At 48.6% G+C, this 21313-nt stretch overlaps 8 protein-coding genes across 8 annotated transcripts; 3 read left to right on the top strand and 5 right to left on the bottom strand.

Annotated features, from left to right (window-relative positions):
• Positions 1–2557: 2557 nt before the first annotated feature.
• On the bottom strand, positions 2558–3149 carry PENARI_c005G08717 (uncharacterized protein; the record flags this gene model as incomplete). Its single annotated transcript, XM_022629913.1, has 3 exons — positions 2558–2739; positions 2801–2885; positions 2961–3149. The coding sequence occupies 3 exons, from the start codon at positions 3147–3149 to the stop codon at positions 2558–2560; spliced, it is 456 nt and encodes a 151-aa protein (XP_022490101.1).
• A 1924-nt stretch (positions 3150–5073) lies between these two features.
• On the bottom strand, positions 5074–9125 carry PENARI_c005G05466 (sterol desaturase family protein; the record flags this gene model as incomplete). The annotated part of the gene is made up of 5 exons (XM_022629752.1): positions 5074–5799; positions 5880–6120; positions 6987–7638; positions 7721–7952; positions 8508–9125. The coding sequence occupies 5 exons, from the start codon at positions 9123–9125 to the stop codon at positions 5074–5076; spliced, it is 2469 nt and encodes an 822-aa protein (XP_022490549.1).
• Positions 9126–10267: 1142 nt separating this feature from the next.
• PENARI_c005G06115 (uncharacterized protein) lies at positions 10268–11586 on the top strand (the record flags this gene model as incomplete). The annotated part of the gene is made up of 2 exons (XM_022629783.1): positions 10268–10390; positions 10453–11586. The coding sequence occupies 2 exons, from the start codon at positions 10268–10270 to the stop codon at positions 11584–11586; spliced, it is 1257 nt and encodes a 418-aa protein (XP_022490583.1).
• Positions 11587–13388: 1802 nt separating this feature from the next.
• Positions 13389–13879, bottom strand: PENARI_c005G12561 (uncharacterized protein; the record flags this gene model as incomplete). The annotated part of the gene is made up of 2 exons (XM_022630090.1): positions 13389–13416; positions 13593–13879. The coding sequence occupies 2 exons, from the start codon at positions 13877–13879 to the stop codon at positions 13389–13391; spliced, it is 315 nt and encodes a 104-aa protein (XP_022490345.1).
• A 1456-nt stretch (positions 13880–15335) lies between these two features.
• Positions 15336–15799, top strand: PENARI_c005G09686 (uncharacterized protein; the record flags this gene model as incomplete). Its single annotated transcript, XM_022629961.1, has 2 exons — positions 15336–15464; positions 15524–15799. The coding sequence occupies 2 exons, from the start codon at positions 15336–15338 to the stop codon at positions 15797–15799; spliced, it is 405 nt and encodes a 134-aa protein (XP_022490495.1).
• An 885-nt stretch (positions 15800–16684) lies between these two features.
• PENARI_c005G03691 (uncharacterized protein) lies at positions 16685–17704 on the bottom strand (the record flags this gene model as incomplete). Its single annotated transcript, XM_022629682.1, has 4 exons — positions 16685–16866; positions 16932–17271; positions 17336–17508; positions 17575–17704. The coding sequence occupies 4 exons, from the start codon at positions 17702–17704 to the stop codon at positions 16685–16687; spliced, it is 825 nt and encodes a 274-aa protein (XP_022490486.1).
• Positions 17705–17900: 196 nt separating this feature from the next.
• PENARI_c005G07757 (uncharacterized protein) lies at positions 17901–18432 on the top strand (the record flags this gene model as incomplete). Its single annotated transcript, XM_022629872.1, has 2 exons — positions 17901–18034; positions 18159–18432. 2 exons carry the CDS (start codon positions 17901–17903, stop codon positions 18430–18432), a joined length of 408 nt encoding a protein of 135 aa, XP_022490558.1.
• A 725-nt stretch (positions 18433–19157) lies between these two features.
• PENARI_c005G10758 (uncharacterized protein) lies at positions 19158–19940 on the bottom strand (the record flags this gene model as incomplete). Its single annotated transcript, XM_022630015.1, has 1 exon — positions 19158–19940. The coding sequence occupies one exon, from the start codon at positions 19938–19940 to the stop codon at positions 19158–19160; it is 783 nt and encodes a 260-aa protein (XP_022490616.1).
• Between the last annotated feature and the right edge of the window lie 1373 nt (positions 19941–21313).

Raw genomic sequence — 21313 nt, 5'->3', positions numbered from 1 at the left:
TATAAGAGGGAACCAAAAGGGCAGAGGGATCATTAAACTACTTGTCTATAGCTCTCTACGATGATGCTAGAAAGCGCAAGAATTGAGAGACACTCGTCCCATAGGAACCCGGCCAGCAAATGATTCTCAAGCAAAGCTAGAGCAAGGACATTTTCATGAGTCTTTATCAGTGGAACCCCGTTCAAAAGTTTGCTGCCACCGGGATTTTATATTTGAAAATCTCTGGAGCTTCAATGGGCGAAAAAGCCAAATTCCTAAATTTTCGAAATAGGCCGATTCAGGTAGTTCAATCCGTTTTTTGAAGTCGTTTCTGACCTCCTGTTTTTCTTCCTCTGGAAGCTCGAAGCCTCGAAAGCCGATACAACACCAACATTCTAAAGTACAATGGCCTCTACCTTTCTTTCTTTTAGATAGATGCCTCCGTGAGCAGCATCCACATTCCCGGCTGCAACATCCACCTTGCTCCGAACAATCCTGAACCATTTCTTCACGCATAAACCATTTAGCATCACGTCTTAGACTATCGTACGCCTTTTTGAGCAACGGACAAAGCATAGTCTCCGCTCGGTAAAGGGCGTGCTCCATTCTAGGAAAATGTGCTTGAGCCTTTTCAAGCTGCTGCTTGGCATTTTCGAGCTGGGTTCTATCAGACTCGATAGCTGTGGCCTTTTGTAAGGCTTGAACCCTATGGAGTAACGTTTCCTCACACTGCGATAATTCACGTAGAGCGAGCTCGGCATGAATTAAATCAGTGATGTCGGACCGCCTGAAGCGTTTTGATGCGTATACCAGATACTCAGGATTATATCTATAGGTTTCAAGCGTTGGCTTGCTGGAGGCTTTCATGATCCTATGGTGGATGGAGCTTAGTATGAGAATAAGGTAAAGGGTAACATTTACTAAGTACCTTGTGGTGGGGGAGACGAGATATAAAATAAGAATCTTCAACAATAAGGAAAGATATTGAAAGGTTGAAGCAGGAAGAATGTGACATGACCGAGAAAATTTTCAAGTATGACGGATCAACCCCGAGTCCTATGCGAATCATGACGAAGGTCACTTGTCATGAACACTAAAGATGACGGGAATCGCGTACAATTCACCTTTTCACTTTTCGAATTCCCCCTCCACCACCCTCCGGACGTTGTCGTCGATCCTCGCCTACAGCCAGCCATCGATCATGATAGACTTGTAGGTTCATTTATCTTATTTCGGGACGTCAAGGGTTGGACGCGTTAGATCGCCGATCAGTTCTTTCAGCCGCAGTGGTCTACGGCATGGCAGTCTATTACCGCCATCGGGCCAAAACGGGCTTCCCCTATAAATTCTTCACTGTCTTTTATATCGCCTTTATGACCTACTCACTTTTATAAGGCTAGCTACCCCTTTTTTTACTAAGGCCTAATTAAGTATTATATATTGCCTACATTATATTTAATATACCTCGATTAGCTCGTATATTCATAAGCAATAAGTCCTTTCATACCCCTTACTTTTATATAATTTATATGATTAACCCGAGGCACTCGAAAATAGGCGAAAAAAGAGGTGGAAAAAGAGATGAAAAAATTAAGTAAAACGGTATATTCTTATGGAGACTGCCTAGTATTTTATCAATAGCACTGTAGGCAACATTCAATACTCTATTTCCTACCTATTTATTGAGGCGTATTAGATGCAAATGCTCAATTTCCTACCAACTACCGTACCCCTCACCGTCTTAGCATTTTCTGAACTCATAAATTGTCTCCATACGAGGACCCCCAGCAGGTGCTTACGCTGCGATACTTGGAGGAGGCGAGGGTGTGGAAGCAGAATGTGGCAACCAGGAGGGTGGTAAGCATCCTTTCAATGCATAGGTCTTTCCTGTGCTGACCACCAAGCCCCACCCTCGCCTGTGGGTGTTATGCGACGCCGACCCTGATAAAGCGGCGTATACTACCACCACCACGATTACCGCCCCCGATCCCACCGACATGATCAACACCACCAGCAGCAGCCCTGACCCCGAGGCTCTCACCCCTATCCTCTTCGTTGGCCCTCCCGCTGGCTGGAGACTTCAAGCAAAGCCTACCAGCGATAGTCTTACGGGCCTATCAGGGGGCTCAAGAAGCTAGCTGAGAAGGGCGCGAAGCTGGGGAAGTGATTTTTCCTCTACTTTTCCTTTTTGTTTGTGTTGCTGCTGTTTGTTTATGCAACCCACCTTCCGCGAACCGGCTAAGACCCGGCCGGGATCAAAGGTGGCATCCGTCTCATCTTCTTACTGTGCAGGCCTTTCCCCCAACACTCTTGTACTTTAGAGGGGGAGAAGTGGTGCGAGCTCTGATTCCAATTGCTACTAGAGTATAGGGTGCTACTAGTGTTGTGGTTGTGTGTTGTATTTTTCTTTCATTATGATTATTTATAGTCTCCCACATAATACTGGTGTCACGACAATGCCTGTCTCATTCTCACACATAGTTATCCTTGAGACGGGCTGCGATTGGTTGAAGTAAGGACAAGGAAACAGTGAGATATGCCCATAACCCTACCACATTACAGAGTGTAGGCGACATAGTTACTGACACAGGTCCGCCGTCAGGGTGACTGGCTGGGGGCACCCATAGACCTTCTTATGAGCTGGGGTACTGTAGCAGGCGGCATCATTGGCCGCACAGTCAAAGACCTCACAACCGTCCCCGGGACTGAGCGAGTTAGGATTCGCTGCGAAGGGGTTCCCCCATTCCGTGCTCAATTCATCTTGAAGAACGATGCGGTTAATAAAAGATTCCTAGCTGAAAGATAGATTGGGTGCACTCACAGTACGCGTAGTCCGGGTTGGACGAGAACGAATAGCCAAAGAAGAGAGGCTTATCCAGCGTCTTTGTCTTGGCGATCTTGACCGTCTGCACATTCGATCTCCAGTCAGTCTCCCTTGCTATATGGAGTATTGCGCGGGCCGAATAGGACGGAGTACGTACCGAGCCAGATGCTCTAAATTTCTCGGAGAAAGTTCCCCCCTTTGGAACGGTGGTGAGAGGGCCGGGGGCGCTGCCATCGTAAGGGAACGACTGCACATACACCGAGGTGGCACAGTGGTTGTTCACGACGGCATTCTGGGCCGAGACCAGGCCGAGGAGGGCACCAAATGTGATCAGGGAGGTCTTCATGGTTGGTATTTCGCTTTTTGTTTTGCAATAGAAGCTTGGATTATCTGTTTCCCTCCCGACAAGGGAAGGAATTGGCGGTCTTCATATAGGTCTGCTGCTCGGACCACAGGTAGTAGCGATGATGTACCGATGGAATACATATGGGAGGCCTTTGATCTAAGACATGGCACCCGTTCTATGTCATGAATTGTCAGGCCACCGCCCGAGGGTCCGTCCCACGGCCAATCAACACGTGTGGCAGGTGAGACATGCGCATCACCGCCACTACATGTACTCCGCATCAAAGACATCGCACCGAGTAGCGTTACATCCACCCCGTGGGCCCCGCGAATTTCTCAACACTGGCAGGAGCTTTTGTTGATGGTTCTCCATAAATAGCAAAGAATGATTTCAGAGTGTGGAGAACTCGCTAGAATCAAGGAATTCGTCGGTTTAGGATCGAAGATTCAACCGGTTTCTGCGCTCCCGACTTGTGTCGCGGTACTGTCCAAGTCATCTATGCGTACCCCGCTTAAACACGATGGAGGATGATGTACCCCGCCAGATCGAAGCTCTCTCTATCCGTCACAAGGTGCCCTCGTACAGACAAGGGAAATGGGAGCTGGGCTCTGATACGGACTAGATCCTTCCTTAGGCCAACATGCCGTTGGTCGACTGGTCCATACCAAGAATCCCATGTCAGCCATGCGGTCACCCTGCCTGGTTCAAGTTCGTATAGTACCCACCTTAACAAACTAATGTCGGGAAAACCGACCGGGAATTTCTGCAGGTGAGAAGGCGGATTCAAACCACCGACTGTCTTCTAATGGAAGACAGCCGATTACACCGGAAGCCATTGGAGTGGCAGGCTGGAACGTTAGCTGCGAGAATGTTAGTCGGCCGACGTATATTAGTGATGACTTTTTGCGCTCTAGGGGACCGAGGAAAAAGGGATATACGAGCCTAGAGTAATATCATCGTTGAAAGAAGTGTAAGTCATCCTACTAAGACAGAAAATGCCACTGACAAGCCTAGCAATATCGGGTAGGTGTCAGGAAGCGTCAAATAGGAGAAAGCTGTGGCTAGCAGGCCGATGATATTGATGAGCAGGATCACTAGTATCATTTGCACATAAGCTAGGTATCGGAAATGACAGTTTGTAGACTTCCGTATAACCTAATTTGGGTCGAAGGGTCCGACCCAAAACCTAACCTAGCCTGGGTCCGGGTCGAAGTCTCCTAACCGGGACCTGACCCGGCGACCTAATACTAAGGCCCTAGTAAAACCAATAGACCTAGCTCGACTCAGTTTTTGCATAATTTTGATCATAAAGCTGCGCGGTCATCAAAATAATATACTCTTTTTTTACATCTGTTCTAGTTTATACCCTAAAACACTATGCTTTCCTTGCATAAACCTTTCGAAAATTTAAGACGGATTTCCTAGCCACTTTAGTGTCTTAAGGCGCCTCGAGAATTAGCCGCGTAGATTATGTGGCTTAGGAAGCCCTATTCTCCACACCCTATGGCCGTATGTACTTTTTCCAGTATAAAAAGGCCTTATATAGGACTTAAACTTACAAAGGCTGTATAAGTCAGTGAAGATTCGCTCGTGGCCACACACCTAACTATATGCAGCTATATAGACCAGATAAGGTCTGCCAGGTGGGGCTTTCCTGTTTTGGCTGCCGCCGCTTTTACGAGGGCGCTCTAACTCAGGCTCAGTGAGTAAGTCTCAGCACGGGCTCAGGCTCAGTGATCAAATCAGTCAGTCACGTGAGGTATGGCTAATGCTCACTGATCGCTCAGTGACCAGTCAGGGGTATGGGGTCGCAACGGACTGGGTACCATAAGAAAGGCTATCATCTATCAGGTAAATAGCTCCAGACAGAGCCAACGCCCAAATTGAAAAGAAAAAAGGCAGACCGTCACTGGTAACGTTCAGATCATTGTGTCTTCTTTGCCTTCACCTTTTTCTCTCTTCGGCGCTTCAGGGCATCCGGAGTGTATTCGGTGTCAAGGAGGTAGTCCCACCAGCGGAAGCTGCTTGAGTAGTTCCCAATGAATTTCTCATGGTGGAGGTCGTGATGATCAGCACCAGCCCAGAAAGGCAAGAAATGGTGAAGACTCCAAGGAAATTCGTAGCCACTGTGGGCATCGACAGCCTGGAACAAGCGCAACACAATCCAGATGTACATAGTGAGGATATGCAGGTTACCGGTGAAAGCACACCAGAGGATCGGGGAGCTGACGGTCCCCAAGCCGAGAATCATCACTTCAATAGGAGAAGCATATTCGGCGGCCAAACCAAATGGTGCGGAATACTGATGGTGAATTTTGTGAATAGCCTTATAGAGTGGACCCCAATGAAGAGCTCGGTGGAAAAAATAGTGCCAAGTGTCCTCCATCACGAAAAATATTGCAATCTGATATGTCATAGTCCAAGGAGACGGAAAAGGAATCGATGTTGATAGACCGAAGAACTGGGCCATTGGGTGGAAAAGCCTAGAAGAGCCGTTATTACTCAATCGGGCCGGAGAGGCAAACGTCGGGTAGAATACCACTCCGTCGAGGGTAGGAACATACCAGATTTGAGGAAGTTCGACGGTGAAGTGGCTTAGAAGCACAAACTTGGCGCAATCCCATTGCTCGCGTAATAAAGGTACTTTGCTCTGAAGCAGAATGTTAGTTTCGATAGCGGCTGGAATTGGGTTGATTTCGGCTAGTGCCAGGTGTTAGGCTTGCCACTTACACTTTGAATCTTGTATCTGTTGAAGAAACCTAAGCTATCGATGAAGATCCACGGAAGAGAGCGGCCGAAGTAGAACAACTCGTGGATGACGAAGGACATGATGCCGGTGGCCAGGACATCATTCTGCACCCACGCATACCATGCGACCCACAATCTCTCTGCCACGCTCAGGTGGGTATTGGATTCGGTAATATCCTGATATTGGCCCCAATAGGTGCCGGGGGGCAGCACGGTAGAATTCCTAGGAGAAAAAGGGTCAATATGCGACAAATTCCACAAAAGAGTATAATTCAACCACCCAAGGGGGGAGGGGTGCAAAAAAGTGGAGAAGATACAGACATTGTGGTTCCTAGCAGGTCTTGAATAAGAGAGAAGAAGCAGAGGCTAAGAGAAGGAGAAGACTATTTCGTGAAAAGGGGAGTAAACAAAGAAAGGATCTGGGGGAGAGTACTATGTGGGGCTCGGATGGCTCCCGGCCCGTCTATGGCCTGACTTTTGTGTTCCGGCTCCCAGTCTCACTCCTTCGGGAATGGCCTGCTCCGAGTTATCGAAAGCAGTACTGGTTCTTACAGTATTTGCAAAATCTGGTAGGGCCACGAACAGTTTCCGCAGGTGTCACCCGGTGCCGCAACCTGTAATTACGGTAATTTTCTCGATTGTATACGCCTCTAAGTTGTGACCGTTGACTGCGGCTATTAGTCGGTGACTTAGTGTGGGTCCGTGCCCACCCTTGGACCCTGCTCAGCGGCAGAGTCAGGTGTGGCTAGAAATGACTGTTATAGCTTCGTTATTCGACTCTCCGCTATAGAGAGACTCTACTGTATGTGGATCGCAAAGGTGAGGTAGATTCGAACGCAGTTTCCGGGCCCGTCCAAATTCGCGTTTCGCCCAAGCGTAGCCCTGACCTATCAGGGTGTCTTGCATCCTCGCTCGCTCAATCATTCAGTCCGACGCATGGCGAAGCATCGTGTGTCAAAGGAAAATCATCACAGCTTCGCAAAAGGGCACCCGCCTCTTCCTTCCGCCATCAACTTCGCCATTGACGCTTCAAACTCCACCTCGCCCTTGCCCACCCATCGCTCAGGTCCCACATCCCTCGTCACATACCCCTCGGGTTGGAAACCCTTCCCAGGCAACGGCAGACCCTGCAGCCTCCGTACCCAGGCCGCTGGACCCCAGCGATTCAGTAATGTGGGCTCGACGTACCAGGGTTCAGCATCAAAGCGCGTGAAATTGATCCGGCCGGTTTTGGGATTTGTTTTCTTGAAGGTGTAGCGGAGAAAGGCCGGGCGCGGGGGCATGCAGTATTTGATGATGTTTTTGCGGATGGTGAAGATGGTGAAGATGGTGAAGATGGTGAAGATGGTGAAGATGGTGAAGATGGTGAAGATGGTGAAGATGGTGAAGATGGTGAAGATGGTGAAGATGGTGAAGATGGTGAAGATGGTTTTGTAGTAGGGAGCGGGGGCGCGGGGATACATCATCGCTTTCCGGAGCCGTTCGTCCAGGAGGACGGTGACAGATTTCTTGCCCGCGTTATGCAAGGGCTTCGGCAGGGTATAGTTGAGCAGATCCGTAGTGTGGTCTGCGACTAGGTTACAATTGGTATCCGGAACCATGTGCTGCGACTCGAACGCTTCGACCCAGATTGCGAGTTCGTCGAGCCAATGCAAGCCGTCTGTGAAGCCGGATTTGTACGACGGAAGGCATTCGTACGAAATGCCCATGGCATCGCCAGCGGATTTCCAGAACGTGCCGACTATGAGACCAAACAGCATCATTAACGACCACTCGCAAGACCCGGGAAGTGCGCAGTAATCGTTGCAGTTGGACCAACTTACAAGCACAAAGCTCCATCTCGTTTAGCTTCCTCCATTCGTACTGCTCGATCCAGCGCTTCGGCTCCAAGGCCAAGACAGCGAGGGTGTACAGCATGTCGTCGTTGCTGATCTTGCCGGCTTTCTGGTAATGGCTGTGAAGGAAATCCAAGCGTGCGAAAGCGGCATTCGCGCGTTCGCTCTCCGGTGCATTGTCGATCCACTCGGTAAAGAGGCAGCCCGTGTCGGCGTAACGCTACGAGCGGCGTAAGCTTGTGGTCTTCGGACGGATCACTCGGGCTTCCAGCTCGCTTGTGAAATACGTTACTTAGCGGCTTGTGGCTTATAGATTTAAAGCTTACTGGATCGCCAAGGCAGCGAAATCTGCCCTGCAAACTAATAAACTTTCTCGGCCTTCCCTATTCACCAGCCGCTTACAAGGATACATATAGTTATGGTATCCTGCCAATCGCTTAATGGCAAGAGGTCATGGTAAGGACATAATCCATCCATTTGTCAGTGCTATACACAAAAGGCTTGACACACAAGAGAAGCTTAATCGAACCATTTTAAAAACACTACCAACCAGCCAGACAATCTTTAACAAGGAAAAGATATAATTTAATCAGTCAAATCAATAAAATTTGCCTAGACATATATCCCTCATAAATGGCCTTGCCTGCATCAGATAGGACCAACCGAAGTTCCGTCACAGTTCATCCTCATCCTCCACCATGTAATCATCATCCGGACAATCCACCTCTTTAAACACCCAATAAACACAATCCGATGGATTCGCGGTCTGATATACATAACCCGTTGGGTACGTCGCCAGTCCATTGTAGTTATTGTAGCTGTTTTTCAAATTAACACAAAGCGAACATTTATCCTTCTCCTCATCCAAATCATCATTATTCACCCGAAGTGGATCGCTGCGATCGCAACTCTTATGCGCCTTAAATGGCGCAATATAGTTCTCGATGTCGCGGTAAATATTCGGATACAAAAACACCCCAGAGAAACCAATCCAGGTCGGACCCTTGGACCAAGCCGAACCGTGCCCATCCCAGAGATAAAACCGGTCGTTCTTGTACACGTTTTGGTCGTCCTGCTCACGCTTGCAAGATCCCCGGGTGGAGCGGCACACGCGGAATGGGCGCCGGTTATCGTCTGCGTCATACCGGTAGTATGCGCCTTGTTGGTAGCCTAGCTTTTGCTTTTTGTTGTTTTCGAGCCGGTAGCATTTACCATAAAAGAGGCCTAGGTCGTCCTTTTGTGGTTGTATTGGTGGCATGGGAGAATCATCCAACGGGGTGAAGAGATTATGGAGGCCCGGGAGGGGTAGCATCGGGGTTGATGGAGCGCTGAGGACGGGAGGGGTGAGAGAAAGGGCTAAGAGGAAGTTGAGATATTGAGAGAGTTGAGGCATATTGACGTAATGACCACTTGGTAGGATTGAGGACTGGTTGACGAAGGAATTGTCTGCTAAAGCGTCGATCTGCCCATCTATTGTCTGGAGAAACGACAGGTTTAAATATCCTGGCTTAGGCCCCTACTGCGAACGGAACCCCGAAGAAATATCAAAAATGAATAAATTAACGAGCTTCCATATGGATTATGGTACAGTGGCATCAGGCCTAAACTCTGCGACTTCCGGATATCCACACTTGGTAGATATAGCGAGGTATAGCGAGTGATGGTTGTATACCTAAGGACAATGTTTGGAAACCCTTTTCTGGGACAAAGTTAACTGAGACTTCTTCGAAACCTACATGGTTTCATTTCCAAGTGGATCAATCAAAGGATTCAACCAGACATGAACACCTTTTGGAAAAAGAACTTCATTCAAGGAAGTATGAGGCTGTTTAGTGTTGTTTGCAGCTTACGGCTAAATTTGATGAATCATGACCAATTTTCCAGTGATGCATTCTGCGCCTTGAGAAGCAGGCCATCCTTTAGGCCTTGGCTTATTCCTAGCCAGTGGCTGTTTACAATCCTGCTGTTCCTTCAATATCGAATATCTAATACCTTAATCAACCATTGTGCTGCCCATTTGTTGATCATTGATATTCCTTTTGCATTTCTCCCTGCCTTGAAGAACATCTATTGAGCTATGAGATCCCTGCTGATATTAACCTCACTTATTTGCACCATCAATGTACAGCTAGGTGCAGGTCATCAAGCTGGTCCGAACATTGCCTGCCCCTGTAGTACAGGTAACACTTGCCATACAAGCAACGATGGTGCTGCACACTGTCCATATTATCCTTACGGCGGTGGCACTGGATTTCAGCCATCCGGGAATCAAATATATCCACCCGGCTCCTATCCTGGGCCAGAAAATCCTTTTTACAATTATCCACCCGGCTATCGCAACCCTCTCCAACCTGGCTACCATCCCTACCCACCATCAGGGCCTGGAAATGGATTTGGCCCTTCTGGCTTAAGACCTCCCTTCTACCCTCCCGGATTTGAACATCCGTTCGGTACTGAGAATCCTTCCCCATCTACCACCAGGTACAGGAAACTAACCCAATCATCTAGGATCGGGATACCCCGGTGGGAGCCAGTATGACCCATGGTTTCCTATATTTACACATCCAGGACCAGGAATTCCCCAGCCAAATCCCAATTGGCCTCGACCTCCAAATGACAATTGCAAGAAATGTCCTCCTGGGCCTAAAGGGGACAAAGGTGATTCGGGGCCGAGAGGTGAACAGGGCCCTGTGGGAAAACAGGGTGAACACGGACCAAAGGGCGATCAGGGCCCCAAAGGTGATCAGGGCCCCAAAGGTGATCAGGGCCCCAAAGGTGATCAGGGCCCCAAAGGTGATCAGGGCCTCAAGGGAGATGAAGGCAACCAAGGCGGCAAGGGTGAAAAAGGCGACAAGGGCGACAAGGGCGACAAGGGCGACAAGGGTGAAACAGGCGACAAGGGTGACAAAGGTGGCACCGGCGACAAGGGCGACAAGGGTGAAACAGGCGACAAGGGTGACAAGGGTGACAAGGGAGGCACCGGCGACAAGGGCGACAAGGGTGAAACAGGCGACAAGGGTGACAAAGGTGACAAAGGTGGCACCGGCGACAAGGGTGACAAGGGAGGCACCGGCGATAAGGGCGACAAGGGCGACAAAGGTGGCACCGGCGACAAGGGTGACAAGGGTGACAAGGGAGGCACCGGCGACAAGGGCGACAAAGGTGGCACCGGCGACAAGGGCAACAACCAACTTCCTAATAATAACACCACTCAGCAAGGCTTGTCACTCTTGGAGCTCGAAAACCTTCGGCTTTGCCAGCCTAAGTCAAACACCGATGGCAAAGAAGTCGAGGTTGGTGGCGTAACATACAAGATAACCTGTCGGCGAGTCATTTCTGGGGAAAAGTACAGTGTATTCAACACACATCGCCTCGAAGAGGCTATGGTTATTTGCTCAACCCTGCCCGGCTGTGAAGCAGTTGGCGCCAGCGGCAGCTCCATCGTCTCATGGAACCCCAGTCGTGGTGTCGAAACAGCCCCATCGCCTGAAGGGATAGTTGCTGTCGCAATGCAGGCTCGACCATCGAAAGATATCCCACCAAACATCAAGAAGGCGCGAGAGAGCGAGTGCCCAGATATCCATGGGTCAACCTTGGATGTAGGTGGCGTCAAATACGAAATCTTCTGCACAAGCCGCAAAAGCACGCTTAAAGACCCTGTGAAAACAATGAGTGCGGAGAAGAATCTTTTTGAATGTCTTGCACTGTGCTCTTCAGAGTCAAATTGCAGAGTTATTGCACCAACAGGGACTACGCAGAAGTGTTCCATGTCTGACAGAGAAGAGTCAGGCTTTGAAAATGATGAAGGGGAGAGTAGGATCTATTGGGTTGCTCGTGCCATGAATAGGGGTTAAATGGCTTTGAAGATACTAGGTGAGGATTAGTATAAGCCATATCTTTCTGTGTCACTTGTCCAGCATAAGAGACTGAGAATACACTAAATCTAATTCTTGGTTTTGATTACGTAGTATTAGAACGCAATGCTTTGGTTCTTACGATGTTGAAATCTTGCTTTCAAACTAATTCTTGCCATCACGCAAGACATGTCCGTCAGAAGGCATAAATACTTTAACATGGGAATTTTCCTGCAGTCACTCAGGTAGAGTCTAAACTGTTGAAGACTTCTTAATCCAATCAGCTTAGTGGGTCACCACGAGAAGTCAAAGCTCTTCAGTGGCAGTCTCTGCTAATCCTGAAAAGCTAAGAAATTAATTTAAACTCCGAGCCACAGCAGCGCAGCCCATTGGAGACATTCTCCGGCGTTTTCAGCGCAACTTATCAAAGAAAGCCTTGTCATACTTAGTTCAAACCCAGCTGAGTCGGCTGAGTCACATATACGATGCGTCTAGTTCAAACCAATGACTGCATGTTCCGCTAATTTCTGGAAAACGCAAGCAGACATAATATGTGGTGCTTGACCAGTCATAGACTCCTTACTACTGGTGATGCAACCATGCCACTATCTATGTGAAGCGATGGAGTATTTGGCATATTGTGTTACATTGAGCTATGTATAAACGGTGGGGTTGGATGAGCTCCTACTGACTTGAAGGAACATAGTCACTATATAGGAAATCTGCCCCTTGAATGATTGTCATAACCGCGGAAGATTGTCAACTGCTACGCGCAGCCATCGTATAGTTTGGGACTGGATAGACTTCTGCTGCATCTTGAGTACTAAGATTTGTGTTGTTTTGAATAGCTTCTGCAGCTAGAACCAACTAACAGACCGTTTTCGTCTGTCCATGGTAAAAGACGAGCGGCTGCGAGATCGCGATTGAGTGTTCAGCTCGTTAACATGTCCAGCTCGCTTATCATTTACATCATCGAATTATTGCATCGAAAATCTAAGAGCCATCCACTCGAACTAAAACTATGGTGGTAACTGACATATATACGACCTAACCAGAACCGGCGTGATAGGGAATGTGCCGAGCCGCTGTGGAGCCAGGTTTATATCCTGATGGTCCGGACCGAGAACCGGCCCATGGTTGAACCAAACCTAACGCTTACTGCTTCCGCTTCAGTTGCTAGTGATGCTTTTGGAACGAAGCGACCCAATAAAATGATAGTGTAGGTTGCCAGCGACGCCACAAACTATGAATGGGAGGTAACACTGCATTTCCTAGTGAACAATAACCCGAACTGATGGATGTTTGGATTCAGCCTAATACCAAATCACGTGATACAAAGGACAGCTATGGCTACATTTTGATTGCTATCAGGCAGCTTGCTTCTATGGAATCACAGTGAGCAGCAACTAGCAGCGTCTAACTATTTACTTTCTCTCAATCATAGCGATATCAGCATTGTAGCAGCCGAAGAAGAAAATTACAAGATCCAGTCTGCTATGAAGCATGTTCTGGTTGGAGTGCAGATCCTCCCCTATAGTATATGTGGAAACGGAAATTTCATTTCGTAAAGATTACACAGATGCTGCCATGTATGTGCTAAGGAATAAAGCATCTTTTGCTAAGCACATTCCCAATTTAAACAGCGGGTTCAGGTGACAAAATATCAATTTTATTTGGCTGTTACCAAATAGCACATGGGCATTCTTCAGCTGCGTTTAGAACAACAACCTGTTGAGAACTTGATATATTCAATGCAATCAGTGTAACCATCTATGAAAAGATGCACTTTCTGATGCAAAAAATCACTTTCCATAAGAAGGATCTGTGACACTACGTAATATGAGTAAACCTGGGGTAACATGATTATGGAAGTTGATTGATCACATCACTTCCACAGCTCCTCAACTATTCGCTTTACAGCCACATTCCCCTTTTTCGCCTTTCTCCCCCTGGTCCCCCTTGTCCCCCTTCTGACCCTTCTCCCCCTTCTGGCAATGAGGACTCACGGGGCATCGATCAGGTCTGGTAGGTGGCGGACGGTCCGCTTCTGGAGGTGGTTCAGGGTAAAGCGGATAAGGGTAAGGAGGTTGCACAGGGTAGGGGTATCCTGGCGGCGGCGGCGGAGGTGGTGGATGATAGGGTTGTTGCACAGGATAGGGGTATCCGGGCGGCGGCGGCGGTGGTAGAGGATAGGGTTGTTGCACAGGATAAAGAGGTGGGCAGCCAGGCGGAGGAGGTGGTGGCGGCCGTACTGAATGATAAGGAGGATACAGATGCATGTTATGATGATCATGGTAGCCCATTCCGTTCAGTCCACCCCCCATATGGCCATGACCAAGACATAATGGCGCATTGGGAACAACGCTGCAGTAGAAAGCGTGCCCTGGTGGATAACAAGGAGGAGTAAGGCATCCAGAATAGATTTGCGCAGTGACACTATGGATACTGGAAATAAAAGCCCATAGTAAATAGAAATTGACCTGCATTTCTGGGGTAAAGATGAATAAATGAAGTGATAGGAAGGGTGACCGAGGAAAGAAGTTGTCTACTGAGTGAGAGCATCTTGTATACTTTACTGTTGAACTTGCATAAGCATTCAGCATGTCCGTTTTCCAAAATTCAAGCGAGTGTAACAGCCGCATTCATTCCTTATCGCCGCACATGTACCGAGGGATGCTCTATTATGGCCCGAACCTAAATTTGCTTGACTTCAGCTCAGTCTAAGAGCCTATTTCTGTATCCGTTCACTCGAATCAATGACGTTATTGCTAGTGATGCATGCAGCGAGGCTCGTGGGGATTATATAGGAAATGTTTCACCCTTAAACCGAATATGAGGTCACTTCAGTGGCTTGTGGCGCATTGATGGTCCATAGGCTCATACACTTTCGGCATAGCGATTAAAGTTAATTTGTTCAACCAAGGGGTGCATGCCACAAGCCTTGAGTCGAGGAGGCTTTTTGTCGAATGCAACTTTAACCGAGTCTGGAACCTATCTGGCTTGGCTATGTAGACCCCCTGATATGATTCCGCTCGGTCAATCCACTGAGATTTTCTAGAGTGACTTGTTCAATAGAATCGCATCCAGACTATTTGATTTGTGTAACCGCGAGTCCACGTCAGTTGTTGGGGTTTGTATCTAGTGTGGGCACTACTGGATAATATCCTTTTTTTCCCTCTGAAATATCAAAGAAAAGATTAAATAACGAACAAAATTACTGACCCGAGAACATCTGGTTATGACCATGGCGTCATATAGATAATTTTTCTGTACTTTCGCACCTAATCTTTCATCTATACAAATCAATTGGCTCCCTTACATTTCGAGACTCCAGTAGCTACCACCTCTTATTCAATATTAAAGTAGTTCAAATCATTGCGCGGGAGGCAGTGCATCGCTGGTAGGTGCTTTATTCCCGTTGCCAACTCCTCCCATTCCACTAGCACCGGGTAAATTAGCATTAGTATTCCCGGCATCGCCTTTGCCAATTCCTCCTTCAGCCAAAGGTAGCTCTGCATTTGTGTTTGCGGTATTTCCATTTGCTATACCTGCCTGTCCGACAGTGGGCAATGTACTCTCTGTTTGTGCTGAATAGCCATTTGCAATGCCTCCTTGACTGATAAAAGGCGGTAAATCCGCGTTAATTTGGGCAGCATCTCCTCGGGCAATGCCTCCGCCCGCAGGAGAAGGATTTTTGCTGTCCGTTTGATTATTCCCTTGGATTGGAGCCTGACATTGGCTTTGGCTGCATGAAGTACCGGCAGGGCCAGGAGGTCCCTGTTTTCCCTGAGGACCTGGCAGTCCCCTCTCTCCCTGAGGACCTGGCAGTCCCCGCTCTCCCTGAGGACCTGCCGGGCCTTGAGCCCCAGGATGCCCCTGTTGCCCCGGAGTCCCCTGCTCGCCCTGAAGTCCCTGAAGCCCTTGAGGCCCCGGGGAGCCTGCATTCCCTGGTGGTCCTGCATTGCCTGGTGGTCCTGCATTGCCTGGTGGTCCTGTATTGCCTGGTGGTCCTGCATTGCCTGGTGGTCCTGCATTGCCTGGTGGTCCTGTATTGCCTGGTGGTCCTGCATTGCCTGGTGGTCCTGCATTGCCTGGTGGTCCTGCATTGCCTGGTGGTCCTGTATTGCCTGGCGGTCCTGCATTGCCTGGTGGTCCTGTATTGCCTGGCGGTCCTGCATTGCCTGGTGGTCCTGCGTTGCCTGGTGGTCCCTGAGGACAAACGGGGCAAGGTTGCTGCTGATGTTGACCAAAGAATGGTGGGATCTGTTGCTGTCCCAAGCCCGGTGTAAGGATTGGGCTAGGGGTAATTTGTTGATTTGTCCAAAACTGCTGGCCCGGGGTTAACTGCTGACCCGGAATGAATTGCTGGCCCGGAATGAATTGCTGGCCAGGTTGGTGTGGAAAACCTCCCATGGCACCAATCCCGCCCATGATATTCATGCATCCACTTTGAGGGTATATGGGTGGTATAAATGAAGGTCCGAGGACTCCCATCAGCGACTGCAGTGTATTAAAGCATGGCTGCTGGCCCAATTGGGGGGAGATTTGCCCCTGGGGTAGGGATATGGGCGTGCATATAGTGTTGGGGCTGCAAATGTAGGCGACTTGTGCAGCAGAGAAGTCCAAGAGAGCTACCGTAGCATATGCTATCCAGTAGGATACAATATTCCGCATTTCGTCGTCATCGAAGTACGAATGAGTGAGGAATAATTGCCCGGGTATGAAGAGCTTAGGGAACTATCATAGAGGGATAGGGGAAAGAAAGCAGTAATTAACATGACAGTATCATACTCTACTCAATATGGATCAGGCATTTGGTATCAGGAAAGAGTCCATCTGAAAACGGGTAACATGACTGTTCGCAGTCAATCAAGCCCAGGACATGTTAACATGCTTCCGGCACGGGAAAGCCGCATACCATAACAAATAAGGCAGTATATTGCATAACGGGACAGACTAAGGTGGCTTTTGCCCAATGTAAGGGGGTAACAATGTAGGAATGAAAGAGGCGGCCCGAAAAGTGCAATGTCACTTCAGATCAAAGTCCCCATTTCGGACGGCAGTCCTGACACTAGGTTGTAACCCATCCCGCCTTTTCTCAAGCACTCTTTTGAACCACATAACCATATTTATCCTGGATAGGAAGCGCAGGTAATTGCATGCTTGCCTCGTTCACTGGATTAAAAAATAACTTGCCGGTATAATTCCCGTAGTTCCGGACGGGCTCTAAATTAGCCGGCCCAACGCCATGTGGAAATATGAAGATTTGAGGATGAGGGCCTAAGTCAAGTCAGCCATAGCTATTTGAATCGAATGCGGAACAAAGTTTGAAAAAGCCAACTTACGCGGGACACAGCCCTGACGGCTCTGATTGTAGTAGGCGGCATAATCAGTGATGACCTGTCGAAAATATTCATCCGCTGTGAAGGCATTATCGAACAGCATGGTCCATTTAGGTCGCACAACTTGCTCGACACTCTGCATGCCATAGGCGTGGAAAGCATTAAGCCGACCCATAATCCGATCTTTCTCTGCTTTCTCATGTGCTTCCTGTGCATCTTGCAACATCTCCTTCTTGATATTTTCTTTCTCGGCTTCGGGTGTGGTGCCTTTCTCCTTCGCCTTTTTCTGGGCGAGAAGAGTGATTTTAGCGTCATCTTGCTTCCCACCGAGACCGAGGAGTTGCTGTTGGGTAGCCGCGGTCAATCCTTGAAGCAATCAAACATTACTTCCTTGTTATTTAACACACCTTGTTGTTTTTCCAGTCAATATTGAGGATATTGCTGAGATCCGTGAACCTCAGACCCCCAAGCAGGCCACCTGCCCCAGTCAGCTGACCTAAGAGGTCGCCGCCAGCACCACCTCCAAGCGCATCTGTAACAGCACCAGCGGGGTTTCCACCTAGGGGGCCCTGATTTGGTACTTGGTGAAAATCAATACTTCTAGATCCTAATCACTGATTGAGCATCTCAGTGCTAGAGTGCTCACCTGCATCGCCGCCTGGCTTGCTATCAAATACACCTGAGGCCGCGTCAGAGACCCCGGCATTGACCGTTATCGGTAGAATTGACGCAAGAATCCCAAGGGTCCCGAATCTGAGAATAGAATGAACCAGCATTGTGGCTAACGCGACAGCCTAATGGCGTGTCAGACTGATGTCGGTGAAGTTTCCTATCATATACCAGTGCTTTCAGGGCTCTTATTGAGAACTAGTTCGAAATGTAGAAAAGGAAAGACCATGATCATGAATTGTAGTATTGTCTGCAATTATAATAGGAATACCATCACTTGCATTTTGCCTTCCATCAGGAACTATGAATCATAGACTGTACGTCAAGAGAAGCCTCTGGGGAAGTCAGCGGGTCGCTGAATGGCATATCTTTGTGGACATACGACCCAATGGCCAGTTCAAGTCTCTTGAGCTTGTCATAGAAGACCCACTGACTCCGTAAGGAACATCAACTGCGTACATTTCGGTTACCTTGAATGTGGAGTAAACTTAATTAGCCATAGAGGCTATTCGAGTGATTGGCGAGGGTTTTCCTTGGATTGGATGCCGGGGCTTGTGGCAGCCCGCAGTTCCGACGGGGCCCTGCGCACATCGAACCGCTGCATCCCAGTGTAGAACTCCCCCTCCATGTCTTTCAGCTCAGCCTGACGCATGATCCACATGCTGCGATTGACGATGCCTTACAGGAGGCACCTGCGTCTGATCTTGTACCAACTCTGATGGACCTCGAAGACAAGGGCGTCGAAATAGCCATGGTATCCCCAGGAAAGCCGCATCGTCCGGCGACAGCTGTTGCGCTGCATTTTGTGCCTGCCGCTGCGCGGAGTAAAATTTGATCGCCTTTAGGGACCGGAGATCCCATGCAAAACGCACTTGCAAGGACCTGGCCTCTTTGGAGTAGGCCGCGCAGCTGCTGACTGCCTTTGATTATTGCATGAGCGCCCTCCAAAACATTCGATGGTGCTCGAGAGAGACGGCGAGTCTGCCAGAGCCGAGATGTTGCGATCAAGGCACTACAAAGAATTGGGCAGGTCCAGTCGCATCAACAGCTTGGCCGAAAAAATGGCACCGCCCATCATGCCATACAAAAAGGCGAGTGGGAGGCGGCCAAAGCGACCTTGTTGGATGTCAAGCGAGAGGCCGACACCATCGTCGAAAGGGTGCGCGGACGCGCAAATTCCGTGGGCACAACCAGTATTGCGCTGCGCACGAGGGTTGCCCTAGATTTAATTTGTCGAAAACAGGGACTAGAGAAGGCGAAGGCCAAAAGAGAGGTGGAGATTGCGCAGCCCGATTCGGAGACCCTCAAGACGTGATAACTTCTAAGAACCAATATCGTTATCAGTAATAAGCTATCACGCACATGTTGCCTACAATGTGCCATTTGTCGAAATCAAATCTTGGAATGGGGCCGGGGCGGATATCCATCCAAACTTTTGGGTCCTGATTTGATATACTTGACTTTATCTAGAATTTACTCCTTTGGCCAGATGACATTCAAACACCGTTAAGATTAGCACGACATCGTAAAACTATCGGTACAAATTATATTACAAGATATCTAAAAGCCATGTTCCTTGAACTCTCGTTCTGTCCATTGCCACAATTCCTCCGTTTTGTCCATGTCACTCTCGATGCCCGTTCTTTTCGCTTCCTTGAAAAAAGGGATATAGTACGCTCCGTTCTTCACTTCAGCCGAATCAGCGGTACTTGCCCATAGCTGATTGAGTGTGCCAGTAGGAATATCCACGGAAGCTACTGAGCTGAACAGACGAAAAATGAAAGAGAGAACTGGGTTGGCTGCCATTCCACCTCCAATATTCGTCCTGACAAGCCCCGGGTGTAGAGAAACCGACTTAATACTGGGAAACTTCTTGGCGCAAGACCTCGCGAAGTATATGTTGGCGAGTTTGGAGTGACCATAACGGGCGACAGTGCTGATCTCGGTGAGCGGTGTCTTCACCTGCTTTAGAAGTATACCGACTTTGGGAGCGTTTCGGTATAGCTCAGAGCTAATGTTCACAATACGAACATCGGCCCCGGTATCAGCAGTCTTGGTGAGGATCGGCAGAAGTAGTCGAGTCAGCAGTGCCGAACCCATGTAATTTGTGCCAAATTGGACCTCGTAACCATCCTCGGTCAAGCCAGGCGGAGCAGCAAAGATACCGGCGTTGTTGATAAGAATATCGAGACGGTCGTTTGTGGACAGGAAAGTTTCAGCCGCGCGTTTGATGGAGGTGAAAGACGCAAGGTCTATGTCCAGAAACACGATCTCAGCGGAAGGAACTTCTCGTTTGATATCAAGAATTGCTTCTTCTGCTTTCTTGACGCTGCGAGCGCCCATGTATATCTTTGTGGGGCTGTGCGCCGCCAATTGCTTTATGGTTTCTTTTCCGAGACCATTGTTGCCCCCAGTCACCAGAATGACCCGCCCAGAAAGGCTTGAAATATCCTTTCCAGGGTCAAAAGAGTGGCTCTTGCTGAAAAGAAAAGACATTTTCTTTGTGTAGAACAATAGATGCTGAATTTCCGATGTCTACCGTGAAGTTATACTATCATTTTGGTGATGAATCATCATTCCGAGCCTCGGCTCAGACCCGGGGTGACTATTAATCATGCCCGATTATATACCAGTCGCGACACCACAATTGACCGCCGGCCTTTTGAATCGTCCCGACTCTTCAATTACCTTTTCAAGTCAACCTTATGTACAATTATTAGATAGCCATTTAGGTTCTCTTATTGTTTATTAATGTCTTGCTTTGCCGTACCTTACACAGCGCCGCAGTTAATATGAGAGCTGTTGTGGCAAACCGATATCTTGCGAAGCAAATTCTCAACTTCGCTTGCTCCTCCTCATTCGGTCAATGTGCAAGAATCGTCGATATCCCAACTCCCCAAATTACCGATAGTGAGATACTGGTCTGAGTGTGTGCCGTTGCTCTCAACCCGGTCGACAACAAAAACATCGATTTCCGCTCTCCGAACAAGAGTATTATCGGCTGAGACCGTCGCTTCTGCGATATTTCCATATACATTCATTGGGACGCTGACTTTAGGCTTAGGATAACTACCCCGAATGGAGGGTTCAAATTATTGAAAAAGTCAATCCTGCAATTTTAAATTATTACTCTCTAGTTGCCGAGCAGGTGCAAACAACGGCGAAATCGCAACACGTCCGGAGAAATGCCTTTTAAAGTCCACTCTCTCTTGGCAAAAAGCTTCATCTCTCCAACGCAGACGACGATATTCAGAGGTGATGGTGGGCAACAATTGCCGGTCTTCGAATGCAACAAACGTTCGAGTATGAGAAAAGGCCATAGAAGAATTAGCTCTGCTCTGGCCAACAAAAGCTCCGGTCATCGCCAGCGCATTCCTTTTTCTACTTTTCGTGCTCAATTCTCAACCATTTCAGTCAAAGACCGACTACAGTTCTTGTCCTGGCTGTTTGGGGGTGCTTTATCTCTGCGCTTCTGCGCCTAGGAGCGTCAATGCCCCTTCTCCGTCGGGATGTCTCAAGCCAATCTGATGACATTACTTACGACTGTGATCACACGAGCTCGAGCACCGCAGTGGTTGATGCGCAGCATATTTCTTCGAGAAATGGAATGCCGTGGTCTGTTGAGGAAGATCGCCTTTTGATGAAACTAAGGGACGTGCAAAACCTCGCTTGGGCGGAGGTGGTCAGGCAATTTTCACGAAAAATCTCCGGATGGA

This window comes from Penicillium arizonense (genome assembly GCF_001773325.1).
Source record: "Penicillium arizonense strain CBS 141311 chromosome Unknown PENARI_contig005, whole genome shotgun sequence".
Taxonomy (NCBI): Eukaryota; Fungi; Ascomycota; class Eurotiomycetes; order Eurotiales; family Aspergillaceae; genus Penicillium; species Penicillium arizonense.
Note: the sequence above shows the minus strand (reverse complement) of the source record. Positions and strands in the feature narration are given on the sequence as shown.